General features: G+C 43.3%; 1 protein-coding gene across 4 annotated transcripts in view; it reads right to left on the bottom strand.

Annotated features, from left to right (window-relative positions):
• LOC106571749 (kelch-like protein 29) overlaps positions 1-25,839 on the bottom strand; it is a 323,412-nt gene that overhangs the window by 131,281 nt on the left and 166,292 nt on the right. For all 4 annotated transcript variants that reach the window (XM_014145163.2, XM_014145162.2, XM_014145161.2 and 1 more), the window contains 2 exons: positions 7,635-7,791; positions 2,177-2,758 (listed from right to left, as the gene is read on the bottom strand). In XM_014145163.2, the coding sequence (XP_014000638.2) occupies positions 2,177-2,758; positions 7,635-7,791 (739 nt within the window). The remainder of the gene's footprint in view (positions 1-2,176; positions 2,759-7,634; positions 7,792-25,839) is intronic.

Raw genomic sequence — 25,839 nt, 5'->3', positions numbered from 1 at the left:
CAAACTCCAAGGTTAACAAACAACAATTTACGGCTTTGAGATGCAGCCTGAGCCGGCTCGCCATACCACTCAGCTCGCAGTCTTCACAAAGACAACAAGAGTTTGCCAGGCTTAAAATAAACTTAAAAAGTGACTGTAGGTGTGTCTGGATAATTTGAAACAATGGAATAAAGTGTGTGTGCGTGCGTAAGCTGTGACCTTGGTGCAGCTTTGTGAAGATTTGGCACCAGTACCAGGTATTGTTTTAACTGCCTCCTGGTTAGATGTGTTCGTAGTGTTGTTTATGGAGTGCTGTCAACACACTCTACCCAGAGAAGCTGTTCCCTGAACAAACCACACTCTACCCAGAGAAGCTGTTCCCTGAACAAACCACACTCTACCCAGAGAAGCTGTTCCCTGTACAAACCACACTCTACCCAGAGAAGCTGTTCCCTGTACAAACCACACTCTACCCAGAGAAGCTGTTCCCTGAACAAACCACACTCTACCCAGAGAAGCTGTTCCCTGAACAAACCACACTCTACCCAGAGAAGCTGTTCCCTGAACAAACCACACTCTACCCAGAGAAGCTGTTCCCTGAACAAACCACACTCTACACAGAGAAGCTGTTCCCTGAACAAACCACACTCTACCCAGAGAAGCTGTTCCCTGAACAAACCACACTCTACCCAGAGAAGCTGTTCCCTGAACAAACCACACTCTACCCAGAGAAGCTGTTCCCTGAACAAACCACACTCTACCCAGAGAAGCTGTTCCCTGAACAAACCACACTCTACCCAGAGAAGCTGTTCCCTGAACAAACCACACTCTACACAGAGAAGCTGTTCCCTGTACGAACCACACTCTACCCAGAGAAGCTGTTCCCTGAACAAAACACACTCTACCCAGAGAAGCTGTTCCCTGTACAAACCACACTCTACCCAGAGAAGCTGTTCCATGTACAAACCACACTCTACCCAGAGAAGCTGTTCCCTGTACGAACCACACTCTACCCAGAGAAGCTGTTCCCTGAACAAACCACACTCTACCCAGAGAAGCTGTTCCCTGAACAAACCACACTCTACCCAGAGAAGCTGTTCCCTGTACAAACCACACTCTACCCAGAGAAGCTGTTCCATGTACAAACCACACTCTACCCAGAGAAGCTGTTCCCTGTACGAACCACACTCTACCCAGAGAAGCTGTTCCCTGAACAAACCACACTCTACCCAGAGAAGCTGTTCCCTGTACGAACCACACTCTACCCAGAGAAGCTGTTCCCTGAACAAACCACACTCTACACAGAGAAGCTGTTCCCTGTACAAACCACACTCTACCCAGAGAAGCTGTTCCCTGAACAAACCACACTCTACCCAGAGAAGCTGTTCCCTGTACGAACCACACTCTACCCAGAGAAGCTGTTCCCTGTACAAACCACACTCTACCCAGAGAAGCTGTTCCCTGTACGAACCACACTCTACCCAGAGAAGCTGTTCCCTGAACAAACCACACTCTACCCAGAGAAGCTGTTCCCTGTACAAACCACACTCTACCCAGAGAAGCTGTTCCATGTACAAACCACACTCTACCCAGAGAAGCTGTTCCCTGTACGAACCACACTCTACCCAGAGAAGCTGTTCCCTGAACAAACCACACTCTACACAGAGAAGCTGTTCCCTGTACGAACCACACTCTACCCAGAGAAGCTGTTCCCTGAACAAACCACACTCTACCCAGAGAAGCTGTTCCCTGTACAAACCACACTCTACCCAGAGAAGCTGTTCCATGTACAAACCACACTCTACCCAGAGAAGCTGTTCCATGTACAAACCACACTCTACCCAGAGAAGCTGTTCCCTGAACAAACCACACTCTACCCAGAGAAGCTGTTCCCTGTACAAACCACACTCTACCCAGAGAAGCTGTTCCATGTACAAACCACACTCTACCCAGAGAAGCTGTTCCCTGAACGAACCTCACTCTACCCAGAGAAGCTGTTCCCTGAACAAACCACACTCTACACAGAGAAGCTGTTCCCTGTACGAACCACACTTTACCCAGAGAAAAGCTGAGTCAAACACTGAGAAAACCTACTCAGTAAAAAACTAAATAGTTAGAGAATAAAGTTGTAGTGGGCCTGTCTTACATTTCGTGTGTGTGACTGCAGACTTGCCCAGTCAGAGTGGGTCTGTCTTACCTTTAGGATGTCCTGGGTCTGTGAACTCGTACTTTCCCAACCCCACCGTCCTCAGCATCTGCAGCCCATTGGGCCCTCTAGGACCATCCTGATTGGCTACTGGAGTAGGAGGAACTAGCCGCGCCAACTGCCCATTGGTCAGAGGCAGGGCATGGGGCTGTATGAGAGGGTGAGTTAGGTGAGTTAGGTGAGACTGGTGAGGAGGGGGGTGAGGCGTCTGATGACCGTTCCCCATCACTCTGTGGTTTTGTTGGTTGGGGTGTGCTCCCCTGGGCCCACCTGAGGGGGTAGAGAGGGGCGAGGAGAAGACAGGGGGCTGGGCCAAGGGATAGGGTGGCTGGTAGGGCATTTTGAGCACCATGGCGGGGGGTTGGTGGGCGGTGGAGTGCGGGGGTAGCTGGAAGTGGGCTGTCATGAGTGGGTGGGGGTGGAGGGGCATGGGTGACTGGATGGAGGGAGTCAGACCTATAATAGGGCACTGGACAGTGACACTGTGGCTAAAGGAGGGGGGCTGGAGGGGGTAGGAGTGGGGCAGGAGACTAGACTTGGTCACTGCTGCTACAGAAGGTACCCATGGAGGACCTGGAGAAAGAGAGAGACAGGGAGGGAGGTAGAGAGAGAGCGAAGGAGGGAGATAGAAAGAGGAGGGAGAGAGAGAGAGCGAAGGAGGGAGATAGAAAGAGGAGGGAGAGAGAGGGAGAAGGAGAAGAAGAGAGCGTGAAGGGAGAGAGGGGGGGAAAGGTAGGAGAGAGAGAGAACACGAGGGTGAGATAGGGGGAAGAAGGGAGAGAGAATTTTGATTATTATTACATAACCTCATCGTCTACTTGATCCTTTTAGGTAGCTGAACAAATTGCACAACAAATTACTTTACATACACCACAGTTCAAAAGTTTTGGGTCACTCAAAAATGTCCTTGTTTTTGAAAGAAAAGCACATTTGTTGTCCATTAAAATAACATCAAATTGATCAGAAATACAGTGTAGACATTGTTAATGTTGTAAATTACTATTGTAGCTGGAAATGGCAGATTTTTTTATGGAATATAAAATAGGCGTACAGAGGCCCATTATCAGCAACCATCACTCCTGTGTTCCAATGGCACGTTGTGTTAGCTAATCCAAGTTGATCATTTTAAAAGGCTAATTGATCATTAGAAAACCCTTTTGCAATTATGTTAGCATGCTGAAAACTGTTGTTCTAATTAAAGAAGCAATAAAACTGGCCTTCTTTAGACGAGTTGAGTATCTGGAGCATCAGCATTTGTGGGTTCAATTACAGGCTCAAAATGGCCAGAAACAAATAACTTTATTTTGGAACTCGTCAGTTTGTTCTTGTTCTGAGAAATGAAGGCTATTCCATGCAAGAAATTGCCAAGAAACTGAAGATCTCGTACAACGCTGTGTACTACTCCCTTCACAGAACGGTGCAAACTGGCTCTAACCAGAATAGAAAGAGGAGTGGGAGGCCGCGGTGGACAACTGAGCAAGAAGACAAGTACATTAGTGTCTAGTTTGAGAAACAGACGCCTCACAAGTCCTCAACTGGCAGCTTCATTAAATAGTACCCGCAAAACACCAGTCTCAAAGTCAACAGTGAAGAGGCGACTCCGGGATGCTGGCCTTCTAGGCAGAGTTGCAAAGACAAAGCCATATCTCAGACTGGCCAATAAAAAGAAAAGATTAAGATGGGCAAAAGAACACAGACACTGGACAGAGGAACTCTGTCTAGAAGGCCAGCATCCCGAAGTCGCCTCTTCACTGTTGACGTTGAGACTGGTGTTTTGTGGGTACCATTTAATTATGTTATTTTAATGGACAAAAAAATGTGCTTTTCTTTCAAAAACAAGGACATTTCTAAGTGACCCCAAACTTTTGAACGGTAGTCTATATAGGGGGCCTACAGTTAACATATTGAACATATACACTGAGTGTACGAAACATTAAGAACACATGCTCTTTACATGACATAGACTGACCAGGTGAATCCAGGTGAAAACTACAATCCCTTATTGATGTCACTTGTTAAATCCACTTCAATCAGTCTAGATAAAGGTGAGGAGACAGGTTAAAGAAGGATCTCTTTTCAACCTCGAGACATGGATTGTGTATGCGTGCCATTCAGAGGAAAACGTATTAAAACATCAGCTGAGCTAAAAGTTCATCAGAGAACACACACAGGAGAGTAGCCTTACTACTGCTCTCACTGTAGGAAGAGAGTCTCTCAACCGAGCCACTTAAAAAGACACCAAGGCATACATATAGGAGAGAAGCCTTACTACTGCTCTCACTGTAGGAAGAGTTTCTCTCAACAGCGCAACTTAAAAACATACCAATGTATACATTGAAGAGGGAAGCCTCATAAGTTCTCTCAGACCAGCTAAGATTAAAGTCACTCCATCAATGAATCCTCATCTCATAAAATAAGTGGTAACAGTGAATTTTATTAAATGAAGAAAGCATAGCACATTCTATTGTAATCCTATTGTTTCTCAGTGTGAGAGAACTGTGCAGAGGAAAAGGAGCGTTATAGAATGCCATCCTCTCTTTACCGATCAGTGTGCACCTCGTCGGTTTTTGTCTGTAATGTCTTTGTCGTTATATGTCGGATCCCAGTAAGACTAGCTGTCGCCTTTGTCATCAGCTAATGGGGTGCCTAATAAATCAAATAAATGGGCAAGACAAACATATTTAAGTGCCTTTGAACGGAGTATGGTAGTAGGTGCCAGGCGCACTGGTTTGGGTCAAGAACTGCAACCCTGCTAGGTTTTTCCATGTTCTGCAGTTTCCCATGTGTATCAAGAATGGTCCACTACCCAAAGGACATCCAACCAACTTGACCCAACTGTGGGAAGCATTGGAGTCAACATGGGCCAGCATCCATGTGGAACGCTTTCAACACCTTATAGAGTCCATGCCCCGACGAATTGAGGCTGTTCTGAAGGGAAAAGGGTGCAACTCAACATATTATTAGGAACGTGTCCTAAATGATGTGTACACTCTGGGTATATACACAGTATGCCTACAGGGAACGCCTACAGGGAACACCTTCAGTCCATGGTATCAGTGATGAGCTCTGTTTACCATGTAGCTAGCTAAGTGTATGTATTTACAGTATTTTCTACTCTGAGGAGCGAGAGAGAGAGAGAGAGAGGGAGAGAGAGAGAGAGAGAATGTGCTAGACTTGGAGAAGAGAACATCTCAGTGTATTATGGTCATCCATCCTCAGGCCAACTATCTCAGCACTATACCACTTCATTCCCACTGTTCTCAACTTGAGCCCTAAACTTGATTAAAACCAGAGAGAGAGAAATCCGGTATAATATTATTATACTCCTATAGTTTTGGCCTGATTAGTAGGATTTCAACGAAGTGCCAGAGTTGATTACAACTTGATACGTATCTCTCCTCCCTGTTCTCCATCTTGAGTTATTAAAGTGTTCCTGTACATTTTCTGAACTACAATCAGTCTTTGGACTAAAATATATAATGAAGTGACAAGACGGAACTCATTAGCGATGGCTAACATGCACTCACATTTGCGAGTCCTCTTGCGGCAGAGCTAATGAAAGGTTTAAGAAGGGAAATGTAATTGCATTAACATTAAATGGATCCCTTCTCCTGATTGCTCTCTTGTACCCCATCATTTAAATGTGTGAGCATTAAATATTGGTTGTTTCGTAAGTGCTCCTTGGTCCTTTTATAAGAATTCTATTTCAATTTGGTGAATTGCTCAATCAACCTCTAATTGTTAACATACCGAGTGAGGCAACGCTTCAGAAATCAAAGCCCTTCTTTCTCACAAGCGAAAAGTTAACTTTTCCAGACAGAAACTTCTTTAAAACAACCAACTGCAGAGAAGTTCCTATTTAAACCGTTGATTCATTCTGGCAGTTGGTGGGGAAGTTTCTCGCGACTCAGTTCAGTGAAGTGCGGAGCTAGTTTCATTGCGGATGCCAGAAGTTGATACACACACACGCACACACACGCACACACACACACACACAACTATGCTTGGTTTGAGTGTCATATGCATCAGCATGGGTGACATCTCACTCCGTGGTTGAGGCTGGTGTGTGTTTGTTTCTTACGCCACCAGACTGTCTGTGTGTGTGTGTGTGTGTGTGTGTGTGTGTGTGTGTCAGTCAGTCCGTGCTTGTAGGCAAAGCCTCAGTCGTCTGGCCACATTACTAATACCACAGGGCTTCATGGACCATTCAGCCACCTCTATACCCCACACAGCAGGGTCCCTGAGGACTGTGTGTGTGTGTGTGTGTGCACGCGTCCCTCTATACCCTCCCAGCAGGGTGTTTAGGGAACATACCAGGGGACAGAGAGCACTGCTCTGACCCCCAAACTCCAGAAGAGGAACACGACAGGAATAGTGTCCTCAGTGATGAGTTGAAGAAACTAGCCAAAGCTTTGGTCAAAGCCATTTAGTGGTGGCAAAGACTCTCAAACAGACAAGAGCAGAGAGTACTTATTAGTTTGAGAAACTACACATTTAGAAATGGCGGAGGCATATCTCAAATAGAAAACATCAGAAAATATATTTCCATTAAGTAGGTCTTAGTGATGTTTTTGAGAAACTAGATATTTAGTAGTAGCAAAGCCTACATTGGCAGTCTCAGCTGACAAGAGCTAAAATACTTATTTTCCATGAAAAAGGTATTATTTCTCTGCGTCTACACAATCAGCGTCTTAGCTGTGACAGGTTAATTATTGAAATCTTTATTGAGACTGCGTCAATTAGTTAGCAGATAATTTGTCGAGTAGGTAACACAGTACGACGGATATGGAATACTGACTACTCAAGAAGTATACAGCATTCATGGATTCATTGCTATAATACCATACAATACATATTGTACTTTATATTGATGTATACACAGTATAGTATATAATGAGTATTACTTGAATATAAAGTATTCATTGTATTGCTCGCTACAGTATTAGGAATGTGGAAACTGGATATTTGTTATGGAAGTATAAAATGTTCATTGCGTTTCTTGAATACATCGTTGGATACCGTTTTCATAGTGTCTATAGTATATTAATAGTGGAGGTGCCAGTGGAGCAAGTGCAGTGGCTGTATCATTGTGTATTGTTCTTAAATTAGACCCATTCTCCATGAGCAGGAGGCAGAGGCCAGCAGAGTAGCGTAACAGAGGGAAATTGACTGCTGCAGGGCACAGCCATTCTGGGTTCACTTTATTACTATAGGTTCTCAACTTCTACAGCTCCTAAATTTAACCCATTATTGTCATGGTCACTTATGCTCATTAAATATCCACCTCAAATAGATGATTTGTTTAAAATTGGAAAATATTACAATAATACAGACTATGATTGCTATAACTAGTATTGCGTGCAGGTGTGTGTGTGTTTGTGTGGTGTGTACGTGTGTCGCGTATTGTGTGCGTTTGTATGCGTGTATACACGTGTGTGTGTGTCAGTACCTATGGGTTCACAGTCTCTGTGCTGTTGTTTGGCAGGGGGTTCATCAGTCTCCCAGGGTGTGAGCTGGTTGATGGGTGTCTGTCCCCACCTCACCCCTGGAGCTAACAGCAGACCTGGAGCCTGGCTCTCCCTCTCCCCTGGAGACACACCTGATACCTGGGAGAGAGAGGAGAGAGAACAACATATTAGAAAAACAGCAGGACAAAAGTAGCTCTGACACCTAGGTATCAGTGAGTGAGGGAGTGAGTGAGAGAGCGAGCGAGATGAACAAATCAGTTTATCAGCCTTCAACTGACACAGGAGATAAACAACAGCTTAGAAATCCACAAAAATAAACATCAGGTCTGATACACAGACAAGAGATAGAGATATAGAGAAGAGATGATAGGTCTGTTATATGAAAAGGTTGACTTGTTTGTCAGCAAGCTTTGCAGACATAGATGATCAGGAGAGCGACCGCACTAACTGGTGACTGATGCAGATTATAGTTTCATAATGGCAGATATCAAAATCCACATCCTAGTTCTGTTCTATAGCGCCCTTACCCTTACTGTGTGAGACCACACACCTATTCAACTATTCATTAAACCATTCAATTATACCTTGCAGTGTGCAATCAAAAGGCAATTAAACGTTTGTATGATATTGAATTTCTCCGGATCAAGACATGGGCGCTTATTAAAATTGTGTCTAGCGGTTACTAATCATGAAGCATAATTGACCTGTAAATATGGTCGATTAGAATGAAATGTGGAGGGGGGGGTGGGACATTCCATTTCGGGGAGGGGATACTAATGATATTAACAAACAATAAAATATTGAGACGCCTCAGTCTTATGTGTACATACACAACAAATACAATAGCGAGAAATGTTATCAGAACAGCACAGCCTGATGGAAACACTGGGTCAACCACCATCAGACCCTACAGCAACACATGCGCGAGCACTCACTCACACACACACACACACACAATCTCCAGTTGGATGTGGCGGTTTAAGAGCGAGGCTAGAGTACACCCTGATTCTCCTGCTAACCACAGCCTGGCTTTTACGTTAAAGAGATTCTTCAGTACTTTTGTATTCTTTTTTTACCAGTAGTTCTGAAAATCGAGTACTACGTCACATAGTCCGCCACAGTGGATGTGTCATACTACCCAGAAAACCTAGCAGCCAAACACAGAAATAGTTCCAATCGTTTTTCCACCATTCATTTTTTCACATAGTGAATTTTACAAACACTTCAAATTAAGTATGTTTGGTGTAGGCTTACCTTGGTGTGACATTTTGATAACCGTGTAATTCTCTCGGACAAAGTGAGTTTTATCAATATATTCACCTCAATTTAGTAAAAAAAAAGGGAAATACTAATTGGCAACAGAGAAGACCTCCTGCATGTCATCTCTAGCTGATCCATGTGCTGTACTGAAATTCATTGAATAAAGTGTTGGAACTTCTTCCGTCCCGTTTCTCTGTCTTAGCTAGCCAATGACTACTTTAGCTAGCTAGTTAGCAGAGCAGTAGATCAAAATATAATTTTGTATTACTTGTTTGTACAGTATGTCGACTTGGGTGTTTATTTCAGACCTTATGGCATTTTTAAAGGATGAGCATTAAAAGGGGAGACCACTAGAAGTCTGGCCATGTGGACAAGTGCAACTATAGTGAGGGGTTACATACCGTTTTGGTCAAGGCCAGCATGAGGGATAAACGTTTATCCTGAGTCGGTGTGTGTAACTATTAAGTTAAGTTTGAGCATCTTAGCAAAACAATGTGTTCGATACAGCTGTTAACATTCTACAAGGAGAGACACTTAATCAATTATATAATTAACCAGATTACCCCGGATACCAGACTTAGATGAGTGATAACTCAGTTCTAGAATGTTGTCATTGATGAGAATGAATCTAAAAATCTATTGACATTCAGAATGTACTTTGTTAAGACATCCAGCCCGTATTGTAGTTTCATGACCAGAGATACATTTTCAAAGGCACAGTACTTTTTTAAATTTGGATTGGTACATGCATTCACACAGTCTTGATTTATAGGATCCTTCCCACTGTATGATTGATATGTCAAGTGATAAAATCCCAAGTTATCAATTTAATGTTTATGGAAAAACTGCACTTGTCTTCATGTGAAAATGTGTTATTAAATATTCTAAAGCTGTAATGTCATCAATCAAATCAAACTTTATTTACAGTATACAGCACATTTCTTACAACAAATGCATTTCAAGGTGTTCAAAGTTTCATGAATTGAAAGGCATGTGGCACTTAACATCCTTCCTCTTTGCAGGTCTCTATAGGTGACCAGGGGATTCTCTCTACCACATGCGAATGCCTCCGTGGAGCTCATCAGTGCTGCCATGCAGCCTATTTTGGCAGTTCACAATATCTGCCATACAGATGTGGAATTCGAGTGGAGGAAGCCCAACCAGGTGCAGTCAGTGGAGGACCTGTACCCGGCTGAAGACTACAACCCTCTGTCCCGAGAGCGCACAGAGGAGGATCTTCAGGGGCTAAGGAACTGTCTCTGGGGCAGGTACAGTGGAATGGCAAGTCTCCTTGAACCTGAGCCAGAACAACTGCTACCCTCCCCGTCATCCCTGTCTGTACCGGACATTGTTATAAAAACAAGGGCACCTGGGGCATGCAGGCAACAGTTGGACACCACACCAACCCCAACTGGCACACCATGAGAAGAGGGAGGTTGACGGCCAGAGCAGTGGTTAAGGCCAAGCTCGTTACTCAGTCGCTGCTAAAGGGTCCTCAGATCAGTCGTTGGATGGAGGGTCGTCTGTAAATTGGGGCACAGATAACGAAGAGGAGGGCATCAAGGCATTTAAAATGGCTACAGCAGGCGTTTCCAAAGTTTTGTCCTGTGGACCCCAAGTGGTGCACTTTTTGGTTTTTGCCCAAGCACTACACATCTGATTCAAATAATTAACTAATCATCAAGCTTTGATGATTTTAATCAGCTGTGTAGTGCTAGGGCATAAAACTAAACGTGCATCCCTCGGGGTCCCCAGGACAGAGTTTGGGAAACGCTGGGCTAAAGGGATGGATGTGCAGAGTCAGGGCTTTGGGTCACGGGGTCTGGGATCCTGGGTGCCTCACCGGATGGTCTGGTGGGTACCACACCAGTACCATTGAAGAGGCAGTGAAGTCGAAGGATTTCTATATCAAGGAGGGAGGGAGGGTCTTACCGCCTTGGCGAAGACCATCCTTACTGGCACTAGGTCAGCTCCACATCACTGGAAGGGACACCTGCTTCTTTGTTGTGTGGACCACCAAAGCCTCCATCCCCATCCAACGTGATGACCTCTGACAGACTCATATTGCTCTTCCCGTCAGTACCTGTTTTCAGGGGAAAATATTCCACATACATACAGACTAGGTTCCCAGAATAGCTTGTATTACATACAAGTTTTGCTCAAAGCAGCCAACTAAAGTAATGTAGTTAAGTTTATCATAGGCACAGTGGGAATTTAAATCTGTGATGTTCAAATTATTTATTACTGTCTTACTTGAAGGCCCCAGTCATCCCTGCCTGTACCTGATATTGTTGAAAAACAAGTGAACAATGAATAAAGATCATACACAAACAATATAACCTATTCTAGGAGCCTATTATATTCAAGTTTTGCTCAAAGCAGCCAACTTAAGTTCAATCACAAAGGCTGGTCTTAGTGTATCTCCTCACAGTTTCATTCAGTAATAAAACACAATTCACATCGCATTTTTATCATGGGCACAGTGGGAATTTATATCTATGCTGTTTATTATGTCTTACCCGCAGAGTGAGAGAGAGTACGTCACTTCCAGCAGATCACCTTGCTGAGGGTGGCGTTGATCATACACTGCTTCTGGTGGGGTGAACCTGATGTTCCGCATGTAACATCTAAAACATGGGGAGAATGGGACCTAAAGTCAAAATTTCGATGCATCTACAAATTCAATGTTTTACACAATATTGTATCATATTTGATGAGTTACTGACCTGTCCAACAGACTCGATGGACTGTAGTCTCCACAACTGGACGCTTGCGCTCAGATCACACTGGCACATGATGTCTATGCACTGGACGGCCTGAGGGATTCACTCCTGTTGGACTGGAAAACAAAGAGACATTTAGTCAGTGGTGGGTATTTTTCAATGTCGAATCAACATCTTTATCTGGACAGAAAATGCATTGTTTATCATAAGACAAACCCACCTTGGACAATTTGACAAGTGGTCTCTCAACAGTCTGGATCTTCCTCTTCCGCCATGTTGGATGAGCTAGCTTTTCTGTTAAATACAGGGCCATTTCTCTTTCCCAACAGAAAATGGAAGCTTCAGACCTGAGTGTTGTCACTTGGTTTCCAGTATGCCCATCTGAAAGACAAAAGAAAATGCTACTTTTACTAGCTAGGTTCATTACTAAAATGGTAACATTTATTTAAATACCATAACACACAGACTTGACTATAGTAATGGTAAAATAGACTGGGCTTTGGTCTATCTGCACATCTAAAATCCTACTATGTGGATGGGATATTTCTGCTGGGATGGAGGAATCATCTCTAATGCTCAACTAGATGACGAGGACAGTCTAGGGTACTATTTGCCTGAAAATGTGACTGTACTTATGCATCTAATTCTCAAGAGGAAAGTTAAAACCCTCAGCCGTGAGGTCACTGAGGAGGATCGACAATGGTGGGGAGATCGTCTGAAAGGAATTTATATGCAGGGATTATACATAAGGATTTTGGGCACTGGCCAGCAGACCCATGATTTCTACTTGACCGGGTAACATTCTGGTCCTGAATCTGTGGCATGCGATGTTTGTAAAGGCAAAATGTCACTGCGGTGTCTGGCTAGCTTCGCACATTGTCTACTAGCCCAGTCTGAAAAGTACTAGCCCCGGGCTAGCTTAATTTCCATCCCTGCTGACATGTCTTACTTCACAGGTCATTTGATTAGTCATGTACAACAGACGCACTCGTGGAACAAAACAGTTTGTGTTTTGTATGGGGAAAACATTGAGCCCACAAGTCTTTTGTTAGCTATCTAGCCAGCTATCTAACTTTAGCTAATGTAGCTAACTAGCCAACCAAGTTGCCTAACTAGCTAGCCCACCAGGCAATATTTAGCTAGTTAGCTAATTAACGTTAGCTCACCGTTCAGGTAGTCAGACTTTTCTAAGTGGTGACATGCTAGCTAAATCAACTAACTTATCCTTGCCAGCCAGCTAGCTAAATATCCCTTCCCTGGTGGGCTAACACCAGCTAACATATCACCATGTAAAGAAGTATGACTACACAAAACCACGAGCTAACGTTCACTAGCTAGCTCACTAAAGAATTGTCCCTTTTTACTTGTAAGGAAATGAGCGTTGTACACAGAACTACAAACAGTGGTTATCTAGCTTTCATAAGCACCTAGCTAACCACAGAGCTTTGACTAGCAAACAGGGCTTACCTTTTATCACACGGCTCCAGCGACGCCTCTCGCTTACAGAGGTCGGAAAACAGAAAAATGCACATGTGCTTATCGGAGTAACGTTAGTGGTTACAATCCGGTACATAGCCTTGCTTCGGATCGGCGGAGAGACCTAAGGTTAGCTGGTTAACTACAAAGGACAAGGTAATTAAAAACATTATGGTAATAAAAATAAAAGCTAGATAATTTGAAAAAATGAATTACACAAGAAAGGATGAGAAATAAACGATAACAATTATTTACAAGAGAAACTAAAAAGGCTATAATATCTACTTACTAGGTTACTTGCTATGTGCTGATAAGAGTTTGCATGGAGAAATGTGGAGGTTTTTCCACACCCTGTGCCTCGAGTGACAAGATGTGTAGTTATGTATGATAGCCACATTAGTGGCTAATTAGCGAATGGATTGATAAAAGTTACCTTGTCCGAGATAGATTTGCGCGGTTATCAAAACGTCACGCCGTGGTAAGCCTACACAAAACACAGACCTTATATGAAGTATTTCTAAAATCCCCTACGTAAAAATTAATGGTGGAAAAATTATTGGAACCATTCCGGGTTTTACCGCTAGGTTTTATGAATGACTCGTACTGTGGTACTCAATACGTGTACCTTGTCATATCGCTCTCGTTATGTCCACTGAGCTACATGATTATGCATGTATGAACTACACATTGACACATCCAGCCCTAAGCGGGAGGTTTTAAAAAAATGACTTTCTTAGTAGTCAAAGTACCGGAGAATGTCTTTAATAGGAAAGGCCTGATAACCAGCCCTCCCTGATATACACCACACTCCCCTGGACTTGGTGAAAAACATTACAATTCAATATTCACTTAGACGGCAGTTTATTAGGTACATCCATCTACAGTGCATTCAGAAAGTATTCACACCCCTTGACTTTTTCCACATTTTGTTGTTTTACAGCCTGAATAAAAAAATGGACTATATTGAGATGTTGTATCACTGGCCTAAACACAATACAGCATAATGTCAAAGTGGAATTATGTTTTTTAAGAATTGTTTACAAATGAATAAAAAATGAAAAGCAGACTGAATATCCCTTTGAGCATGATGAAGTTATTAATTAGGCTTTGGATGGTTTTGGCTTTGGCATAGTAACAGTTTTGACTTAAATCTGCTTGAAAATCTATGGCAAGACTTGAAAATAGCTGTCGAGCAATGATCAACAACCAACTTAACAGAGCTTGAAGAATTTAAAAAATAATATAATATTGTACAATCCACTTGTGCAAAGCTCTTAGAGACTTTCCCAGAAAGACTCACAGCTGTAATCGCTGCCAAAAGCGATTCTAACATGTATTGACTCAGGGGTGTGAATATTTATGTAAATATTTCTATTTAATTTTCAATGAATGTGCACATTTTGTTTTACTTTGTCATTATGGGGTAATGTGTAATATATTATATACATTTTTTATTCAGGCTGTAAGACAACAAAATGTGGAATAAGTCAAGGGGTATGAATACTTTCTGAAGGCACCGTAGTACCGGGTCAGACCACACTTTGCCTCCAGAACAGCCTGAATTCTTCAGGCATGGAAATGTTGCTCACTTGGTATCAAGAGACCTAATTTGTGCCAGGAAAACAGTCCCCACACCATTACACCACCGACGGTGTGGTTGTCTGCTGCAACAGCCCATCCGTGACAAGGACCGACGAGTTGTGGGTTCCGAGATTTCGTTTCGCACACCACTATTGCACTGCACCATTATTTGCCTGTTTGTGGCCCACCTTGTGGCCCACCTGTTAGCTTGCACGATTCTTGCCACTCTCCTTGGACCTCTCATCAATGAGTTGTTTTCGCCCACAAGACTGCCGCTGACTGGATGTTTTGTTTGTTTGTTGCACCATACTCGGTAAACCTTAGTAACCATTTCTGAGATACTAGAACCAGCGCGCCTGGCACGGATTCTAATGCCTATTTTAATGTTCAATCGAACAGTAACTGGATACCAGTCTGCCTGCTTTATATAGCAAGCCACGGACATTTTCGTGAACGGGGTGGTGTGGCTAATAAACTGGTCACTGTGTGTGTGTGCGTGTGCGTGTGTGTGTGTGTGTGTGTGTGTGTTTATATATACACAGTACCAGTCAAAAGTCTGGACACACCAACTCATTCAAGGGTTTTTCTTTAATTTTACTATTTTCTACATTGTAGAATAATAGTGAAGACATCAAAACTATGAAATAGCACATATGGCGGCAGGTAGCCTAGTGGTTAGAGCGTTAGGACAGTAACCGGAAGGTTGCTGGATTGAATCCATGAGCTGACAAGGTACAAATCTGTCGTTCTGCCCCTGAGCAAAGCAGTTAAACCACTATTCCCCGGGCGCTGAAGACGTGGATGTCGATTAAGGCAGCCCCCCCCACCTCTCTGATTCAGAGGGGTTGGGTTAAATGCGGTAAGACACATTTAAGTTGAATATATTCAGTTGGACAACTGACTAGGTATACACCTTTCCCTGTCCCTTATGGAATCATGTAGTAACCAAAAACGTGTTAAACAAATCAAAATATATTTTAGATTTTAGATCCTTTAAAGTAGCCACCCTTTGCATTGATGACAGCTTTGCACACTCTTGGCATTCTCTCAACCAGCTTCACCTGGAATGCTTTTCGAAAAGTCTTGAAGGAGTGCCCACATATGCTGAGCACTTGTTGGCTGCTTTTCCTTCACTCTGCGGTCCAACTCATCCCAAACCATCTCAATTGGGTTGAGGTTGGGTGATTGTGGAAGCCAGGTCATCTGATGCAGCACTCCATCACTCTCCTTGTTGGTAAAATAGCCCTTACACAGCCTGGAGGTGTGTATTGGGTCATTGTCCTGTTGAAAAACAAATAATAGTCCCACTAAGCGCAAACCAGATTGGATGGCACATCGCTGCAGAATGCTTTGGTAGCCATGCTGGTTAAGTGTGCCTTGAATTCTAAATAAATCACAGACAGTGTCACCAGCAAAGCAACCCCACACCATCCCACCTCCTCTATGCTTCACGGTGGGAACTACATATGCAGAGATCATCCATTCACCTACTCTGCATCTCACAAAGACACAGCGGTTAGAACCAAAGATCTCACATTTGGGCTCATCAGACCAAAGGACAGATTTCCACTGGTATAATGTCCATTGCTCGTGTTTCTTGGCCCAAACAAGCCTCTTCTTATTATTGGTGTCCTATAGTTATGGTTTCTTTGCAGCAATTTGACCATGAAGGCCTGATTCATGCAGTCTCCTCTGAACAGTTTATGTTGATGTGTCTGTTACTTGAACTCTGAAGCATTTATTTGGGCTGCAATTTCTGAGGCTGGTAACTCCAATGAACTTATCCTCTGCAGCAGAGGTAACTCTGGGTCTTCCATTCCTGTGGCGGTCCTCATGTGTGCCAGTTTCATCATAGCGCTTGATGTTTTTTGCGAATGCACTTGACACTTTCAAAGTTCTTGACATTTTCTGGATTGCCTGACCTTCATGTCTTAAAGTAATGATGGACTATCATTTCTCTTTGCTTATTTGAGCTGTTCTTGCCATAATATGGATTAAGAAGTAAAGAAATTCCACAAATTAACTTTTAACAAGGTACACCTGTTCATTGAAATGCATTCCTGGTGACTACCTCATGACGCTGGTTGAGAGAATGCCAAGAGTGTGCAAAGCTGTCATCAAGGCAAAAGGTGGCTACTTTGAAGAATCTCAAATATATTTTGATTTGTTTAACATTGATTTTCATTGGCCCTGTGTAAACCAGCGTCTACGTCTCCCACCGATAACCAATAGTACAACCTTAATGGAAACTTGAAAGACTTAACTTCGGCAGAGCCTCTTTCAACCATGCAGCCACTTTGGGACTAGATACATTACATGCACTGCTACCATATATATAGTCTGGCCTTTATTTGACCATACTTGCTTTATTGGTCATTTGCACAGATATTCTGTCACAGTGACCAACCTGACACACAATACACACATCACAGGCTAGGAGTAGCTCATGGGCACTTAAGGGTAAAGGGCACCACAGCAGTAGGTAGTATACAGAGATATTGTAGCTGGTTGACGGATCAGATTTCCCTGCAGGCAACCTCTCCCTGACTGAGCCTGTAATATCAACATGTTTCAAGCAGACCACCAGAGTCCCTGTGCCCAAGAACACTAAGGTAACCTGCCTAAATGACTACCGACCCATAGCACTCATGTCTGGAGCCATGAAGTGCTTTGAAAGGCTGGTCATGGCTCACATCAACACCATTATCCCAGAAACCATAGACCCATTTCAATTTGCATACTGCCCCAACAGATCCACAGATGATGCAATCTCTATTGCACACCACACTGCCCTTTCACGCCTGGACAAAAGGAACACCTATGTGAGAATGCTATTCATTGGCTACAGCTCAGCGCTCAAACACCTCCCTCTGCAACTGGATCCTGGACTTCCTGATGGACCTCGTCCAGTTGGTAAGGGTAGGTAACAACACATCCGCCATGCTGATCCTCAACACGGGGGCCCCTCAGGGGTACGTGCTCAGTCCCCTCCTGTACTCCCTGTTCACCCGTGACTGCACGGCCAGGCACGACTCCAACACCATCATTAAGTTTGCCGATGACCCAACAGTGGTAGGCCTGATCACCAACAACGACAAGACATCCTATAAGGAGGAGGTCAGAGACCTGGCCATGTGGTGCCAGGGCAACAACCTCTCCCTCAACCTGATCAAGACAAAGGAGACGATTGTGGACTATAGGAAAAGGAGGACCGAGCACACCCCCATTCTCATCAACGTGGCTGTAGTGGAGCAGGTTGAGAGCTTCACGTTCCTTGGTGTCCACATCACCAACAAACTAACTAACATAGTCCAAGCACACCAAGACACGACAAAGAGGGCACAACAAAACCTATTCCCCCTCAGGAGACTGAAAAGATTTGGCATGGGTCCTCAGATCCTCAAAAGGTTCTACAGCTGCACCATCGAGAGCATCCTGACTGGTTGCATCACTGCCTGGTATGGCAACTGCTCAGCCTCCGACCGCAAGGCACTACAGAGGGTAGTGAGTACGGCCCAGTACATTCCTGCCATCCAGGACCTCTATACCGGGCGGTGTCAGAGAAAGGTCCTAAAAATTGTGAAAGACTCCAGCCACCCTAGTCATAGACTGTTCTCTCTGCTACTGCATGGCAAGCGGTACCCAGAGTGCCAAGTCTAGGTTCAAGAGGCTTCTAAACAGCTCCTACCCCCAAGACTTAAGATTCCTGAACATCTAATCAAATGGCTACCCAGACTATTTGCATTGCCCCCCCCCACCCCTTACGCTGCTGCTACTCTCTGTTATTATCTATGCATAGTCACTTTAATAACTCTACCTACATGTACATATTACCTCGACTAACCGGTGCCCTCGCACATTGACTCTGCACCGGTACCTCCTGTATATAGCCTCGCCATTGTTGTTTTACTGCTGCTATTTCATTATTTGTTACTTTTATTACTTATTCTTTTTTTGTGCTTTTAAAAAAAACTGCATTGTTGGTTAAGGGCTTGTAAGTAAGCATTTCAATGTAAGGTCTACACCAGTTGTATTCGTCGCATGTGACAAAGACAATTTGATTTGATTTTGAAATTACCCTGCTGGTGGTGGCTCAGATGCTCATTTATGTTTTACCTGAAGCAATCAACATTTACATTTACATTTTAGTCATTTAGCAGACGCTCTTATCCAGAGCGACTTACAGTAGTGAATACATACATTTCATTTTCATTTCATGCATTTTTTTATTTATTTTTTGTACTGGCCCCCCGTGGGAATCGAACCCACAACCCTGGCGTTGCACACACACCATGCTGGCGTTGCAAACACCATGCTCTACCAACTGAGCCACAGGGAATCAAGTTATTCACTTCTCTCCAGATACATCATGTGAAATCACTTTAAGACTTCTGCCAGTGGTCCTCCCAACACCAGTCTACAGGATAGGCAGGAAGACATTCCGACCCAGATTCAATGAGACCAAAAAGTCTTTCACTGACTTGCAGCCTTTAAGTTTAAATAGTTGATAGGCATAGGGAGATCGATGCAGCAATAAGATGGTATTTGGTAAACCTTGACCGAAAGGAACAGTGTTCCAAAATCTGTTACGCATAACTGCACACTGCATGACATTAGCAAGGACTCCATCCAATTTGCAACAGATTTTCATGCAAATATTCTAAAACCTGCATAAAACAATGTGTTCATTTGCCCAGCGAAGATGTTTCCAGTAAACAGATTTTTGATGTTAAAAGGCTGTTTGTGATGACTTAGTGCACACAAACAATTTCTTTTGAGGTTAAATTCCCATGTACCGAATTAAAAAAACAAACAAGTTAAACGGGTTTCTATTGCGTTATAAAGCAAATGTGCCCACTCTGGTCTTGGCACATGCGCTTTAGCCAACAGCTCGCACATACAGTGGGGGTAGGCTTCCTACATTATGAGATTATTATGGATGAAAGCGATATTATTTGTATTTGTCAAACGGCAACCAAGCATCGATCATCATGTCACCAGAATAAGACCCTCAATATGTATTGGAGAGGAGCATCAAGCTCATCACCTTGCACATTCACCACCCGGTGAAGTTCATCATCATTTATTTAATCTGTAGACAAATAAACTGCATGCTTTCCCCGAGTCATAGTGGGAGGACTACACAACATTATCATTGCGTGGTTATTATATCAATATTTGTGCATAAAGGATTTTTCACAGGCATTTTTCACGTAATTAATTTTAACAACACAAACAGATCCCCCCCCCCCGTCGAACAAACAAATTGTCTGTTGGCATTTATAAAATTGTACAAGCATTTCATGTTTCCATCACCCCGGTCGTTACTTTTTCATGCGTCAGGTAATTCATCCGCATGAAAATGGTTGGATGTAAACATGGTTAGTGTTGCGTAAATGAACCTATGAGTCCCAGCCCCAAATGAACGGAAGGTGTACAGTATGCGTCAAACAGGGATTGGGTGTTGATTGGCGTAAACTACTATAAAATATACAAAATAAATTGTGTGTGATGGCATTGCTAGTGTGCCTCCATGATTTGCACAAGTCCTCATATTCTAAAATCAAATGATTTCTCTAAAAGTTTAGGACCAACATGGTTGAGTACCTGCACCAGGCAGGGGTAACTGGACCCTACCCATTTGTGTTGTCTCTTGGGGACAGCTCACAGGTGTTTACAGTCATTAGTGGACAGGCATTGGAGCAAGGTACACTGCTTGAGGCACTGGATGTGTGCTTCAAGTCCTATTATGTGTTTATCAACTTTCCCACTGTGCCCCAGCATGGGAATTATTACAGACCACGGTGTGTCAGCTGCCAGGAACAGAATCCCCTGAAGTAAGACTTTCCACTGAACAATAGTGGATAAGTATCTGCTCTAGTATGTACTGTAGTGTGAGAAGTGACAGGAGGAAGCACAGCCCTCCGGCTGATGTGTTCCTGTGAATTAATGGATCAATGGATGGATGAGGCATGAGTGTCTCATTCCAATGCTAATATGCTTAAGGCGCTATTTATAGCTCTGTTAAATTTACTTTTAGTTCATTTTTTAATGCATTTGTCACTGTTTTTTGCCTACAGTACGATATGTTCTGGTACATTCTATCACAACAATTTATTTTAAATGCATTGTGAAAAGTGCTTTATGAATGAAATGCAGCTATTAATTAAGTAATGAGTCATTAGTCCATGTCCTTAGTAGAGTGATCTTCAAATGTTAAATGTCACACGCACTCATGCATTGTTTTCTCAGATTGTAAATCGGAGTGTGCACATCAAGTTCAACTGAGACTTTAGTCTGATGTTTGGACTGTTTGGTTCATTAAATAATATAAATAAATTCTAATAATCAAAATTCTAATCATTCAACATTGTATCTTGATGTGTGTAGAAAAGGGAGGGGGTGGGATGGTAGAGAAGGCAAAAATATGCAAGCAAAATTGAAATTAGGATGACACTGAAAATAATCAAAGGATTACATAAATTACCCATCTGCTGGGTCAATCCCCCCAACCCAATGTGCTGGGTTTATGTCACAACCCAACACACTGGGTTGTTTAACCAAGCAATCTAGTCTAATTTATGCAACAGTTGGGTCAAGCGCTCAACCCAAACCTGCTGGGTTGAATTAACCCAATTCTGTGTCTGTCCAATATTGACCCAGTTCTGAGTTGTCGAAATGAACCAAATTGGGTTATTTTTAACCCAGCATTTTTTAGAGAAACAATAATTCATTTTGGGGAAAAAAATGTATTGCCATATTAGGCATAACTCAATTTCTACCTTTTTAAGATGCCAAAATAAATTGTTTTCAGTATCCTCATTTTGTTTTGTTTTCTGATCGTTTCAGTACATTCAACAAGGTAAGCTTTTAGTTTTCTAAATGTATTGCCACCGTGGCCCACCGGTGTAACTGCTAAACTGCTTGCTGACTGTACACTCATTGTACTGCATGATTGTAGCGGGTTTACTAACGCGCTAGTTCTATTAGCTATGTTGACTATGACGTTAGCTAATATGGTGACAACGATGTAGGCTGTGTGTAGCGGTTAGAGGTTATGATATGAAGGTTTGGCTTGGACAGTTTTTTTTGCCTGGTCACAGAAAGCTGATGTGCTGTGCACTGAAGTCCACAAGCGAAGGGAAAAGGTGAGGAGGAGAGCGTGTAGATGTGAGAAGGAATTATAACGTGGCTGCTATGAAAGTGAACTGTGTTTGCGTGTGATCAGGAGTGTATTCATTCTACCGATTCTTTTGAAAAACATGTATTAAATGGAAGCAAACGGAACGGGTATAAACATACCTACATTTTGTCCAAAATAAACTATTGTTTGCAACTGTTGGACTAATGATAACACCCTAAATCAGCTAGTGTGCAAGGCGGTACTGAGTATTGGGAAATTTTGAGTATCATATAGTAGCCTAAACTTATCAATGTTACATTGCAACCTGGTCTCAGATAATTTCGTATTATTCTGAACGTAAATCCGAGACACTCCATTTTTAGTATGATATGTTATGGTTTCGTATCGAATGTTTTAATTTGTGGATGTCAAGCACCCATTTTGTATGATATGTTACAAATTACAATTAGTATTATATGTTACGAATTTGCAAAACCTACAAAATATTGCGAATTAGCAAAACAAATGATATGTTACAAAATCTAGCTAGTTAGCTAGCTGGCTAACGTTAGCTAGGCTAGGGGTTAGGTTTAAGGTTAGGGTTAAGTTCAGGAGTTAGAGCCTCCAGAGTGGCACAGCTAAGGCACTGCATCGCAGTGTTGTGGCGTCACTACAGCCTGGGGTTCAATCCCAGGCTGTGTCACAACCAGCCGTGACTGGGACACCATTAGGGCGGTGCATTGACCCAGGTTAGGGGAGGGTTTGGCCAGGGGAGCTTTACTTGGCTCATTGTGATCTAGCGACTCCTCATTGCGGGATGGGCGCTTGCAAGCTGACTTCAGTCGTCAGTTGACATGACCTTCGCCTCTCCCGACCCCGTCGGGGAGTTGCATTGATGAGACAAGATCGTAATTGGATCGCAGTTGGGTATCACGAAATTGGGGAGAAAAAAGGAGTAAAATGTCCAAAAAAAAGGTTAGAGGGTTAGGGGAAGGGTTAACCAAAATGCTAAGTAGTTGCTAGTAGTTGAAAAGTTGCTAACTAGCTAAAATGCTAAAGTTGTCCATGATGAGATTCGAACTCGCAACCTTTGGGTTGCTAGACGTTTGTGTTATACATCCACCCCGATCAACCACCTTACTTTTGTTTTTGTAACCATTTGTCTATTGTAACCATACCAAGCATATCATAATAATTTCAGTGTCCCGGATTTAATTTACTATGTCACGTCTAGTCTATGAGGCCAGTGAGCTGGGTGAACGGAATATAAATGACAGTCATCCAATATGCTGTAATAGAAATAATGCCATGCTCATAAAAAAAGAATCCTCCCCTCTCATCTTAAACGTCACCGACTGCCACTGGTCCAGTGTTTAATGTATTTATACATGGAACAGTAGCGTTGGCTGTGTGAGAGTGCACGTTTGTGAGTATGGGTGTATGCATGTGCCTGAGTGTATATGTGAGTACAGGAGTCTGCTTGTGTATGAGGTGTGTGTGAGAGAGCTTGTGTGTGTGTTTTGATGGGAGTGAATCTATCTTTGTCTCTAACAAGAGGAGATGGCGTGATGGGTGTTCAACAGTCTGATGGCCTAGTGATAGAAGCTGTTTTTCAGTTTTTCGGTCCCAGCTTTTGATGCATGTACTGTCCCTGTCTGCTAGATGGTAACAGAGTGAACAGACCTTGACTCGGGTGACTGTGGTCCTTGGTGAACTTTTTGGCCTTCCTTTGACACAGCGTGCTGGTGATGCGCTGGGCTGACTGCCATACCAGGCTGTAAAGGTTGTGAGAGTATGAGGGGCCATGCCGAATTTCTTCAGCCACCTGAGGTTGTAGTGGCGCGGTAGCACTTTCTTCACCACGGTGTCGGTGTGGTGGGACCATTTCCGGTCCTTGAAGCTTTTGACCCTCTCCAATGCGGCCCCGTCGATGTGGATGGGGGCGTGCTCCCTCTTCTGTCTCCTGTAGTTCACGATCAGCTCCTTTGTTTTGTTTACGTTGAGGGAGAGGTTATTTTCCTGGCACCACCCTCATTATTATTGGTAATCAGGCCTACCACGGTCGTGTCATCAGCAAACTTGATTGAGGATCAGTGTGGCATAGGTGTTGTTGCCTATCCTCACCACCTGGGCTCGGCCAGTCAGTAAGTCTAGGACCCAGTTGTACAGGGAAGGGGTCAGACCCAGGGCCCTGAGCTTAGTGACACACACTTAGAGGGCACTGTGGTGTTGAAAGCAGAGCTGTAGTCTATGCAAGCACATGCACAGATAGGGTTCGCCACCCCCCAGCCCTACCCTGTCCGTTGATCTGCCCTGTACGTAGCTTGCGTGTTATCCAAACATGCATGGCTTGAGATCCCGTCACCGGTTGAGTGTGTGTAGTAAACTACCTAGTTTAAATATCAACAGTACTTCCACAGCAGCATAACATTTGATTAACACTGATAACACCATCACCAATATTCGGTCCGGTTGGCTTATACACGCAGCAGAAAGAGGCAGAAAGACAGAAGAGCGGGCTGCATCAACAACACAGGTAGTCTAGACTCTAGCTAACCGCCATATACTAAAATATCCACACAAGCCACCCATATATTTTTGTCATTTAGCAGACGCTCTTATCCAGAGTGACTTACAGCAGCAATTATGGTTAAGTGCCTTCAAATCAGCAACCTTTCAGTTACTGGCCCAACGCTCTAAGTGCTAGGCTACCTACCGCCCATATATGGGGTTTACAGGATATTTGTGTGGATATTTTAGTATATGGCAGTTAGCTAGAGTCTAGACTACTAGAGTCTAGACTGTGTTGGGCCAGTAACCGAAAGGTTGCTTGTTCGAATCCCAGAGCCAACAAGGTGAAAAATCTGTCGATGTGCCCTTGAGCAAGGCACTTAACCCTAATTGCTCCTGGTTCATAATGGCAGACACTAACGGTGACCCCACTCTCTGAGGGTGTGTCTCAGGGAGAGTTCGGATATGCAAAACACAGACTTCCAATTCACACATGCGTATTAATAAACACTCGTGTGTGAAATATGACAAATACAAGCACCCACCAAATTATTATTCAAATGTATCTTGAGCTAGAAAATTATGAATATTATATTATTAAGTTATTATTTAAGAGCGTTGAAGATAAATCACAATCAGTGAAAAAAAAATGGAGCTAGGTCAGTAGCAGATTTACAACAATCAGCTGATAACCCACCCTCTATTCCCAATGTCAATCATGTGTTTAGGAGGCACTGTAACTAGCTTGCTTACAATCTGTGATGATTGAGTGTGTTGTAGCAGAAATAAATTAGCCTACACACAAAAATGGACATTTTCGCTCGAGGCAGTTGGTATTAATTTAGAGGTCTGCATTATGAATGTTGCTTTATGTTCGCTACATACTTCAGTCCGAGACCACCATCACTGAAGTCATTTGTGGTGATGTCACAATGACGGGTGTTGTACAAAACAAAGTCATAAGCGATTGGATCATCTCTAACCAGAGTATTGTATTGGGTCTAGGGTGCCGGGCAAGGTGGAGGTGATATGGCCCTTGACTAGTCTCGCAAAGCACTTCATGATGACAGAAGTGAGTGCTAGAGGGTGATAGTGATTTAGTTCAGTTATCATAGCTTGCTTTGGTACAGGCACAATGGTGGAACTCTTGAAGCAGGTGGGGACAACAGACTGGGATAGGGAGATGTTGAATATGTCCGTAAACACACCCATCATACATTCTGCTGCCGCATTGACACTCCTGCTCTCCCGTTGACAGGCCTTTATTCCACTAGACTCCAACCCCACTTGCCCCCGCCACTACACTACACACACAATCGAAACATCTGGTTCAATATGACTTAATGTGCAGCTTTACATATCTGATCGATTCCATCTCACACACATTTCCTCCTTGCCTAAAGATGGTTATCACCATAACTCTTCACAAGAGGTGTCAATGTGTGTGTGTTTGTGCCTATTTGGAGATGCTAGACGCTGCCAAAGCACTACTGATAGCGTTGATGTGTCAGT

Source organism: Salmo salar, chromosome ssa15 (genome assembly GCF_905237065.1).
Source record: "Salmo salar chromosome ssa15, Ssal_v3.1, whole genome shotgun sequence".
NCBI lineage: Eukaryota > Metazoa > Chordata > Actinopteri > Salmoniformes > Salmonidae > Salmo > Salmo salar.
This window is presented reverse-complemented; position numbering and strand designations above follow the sequence as displayed.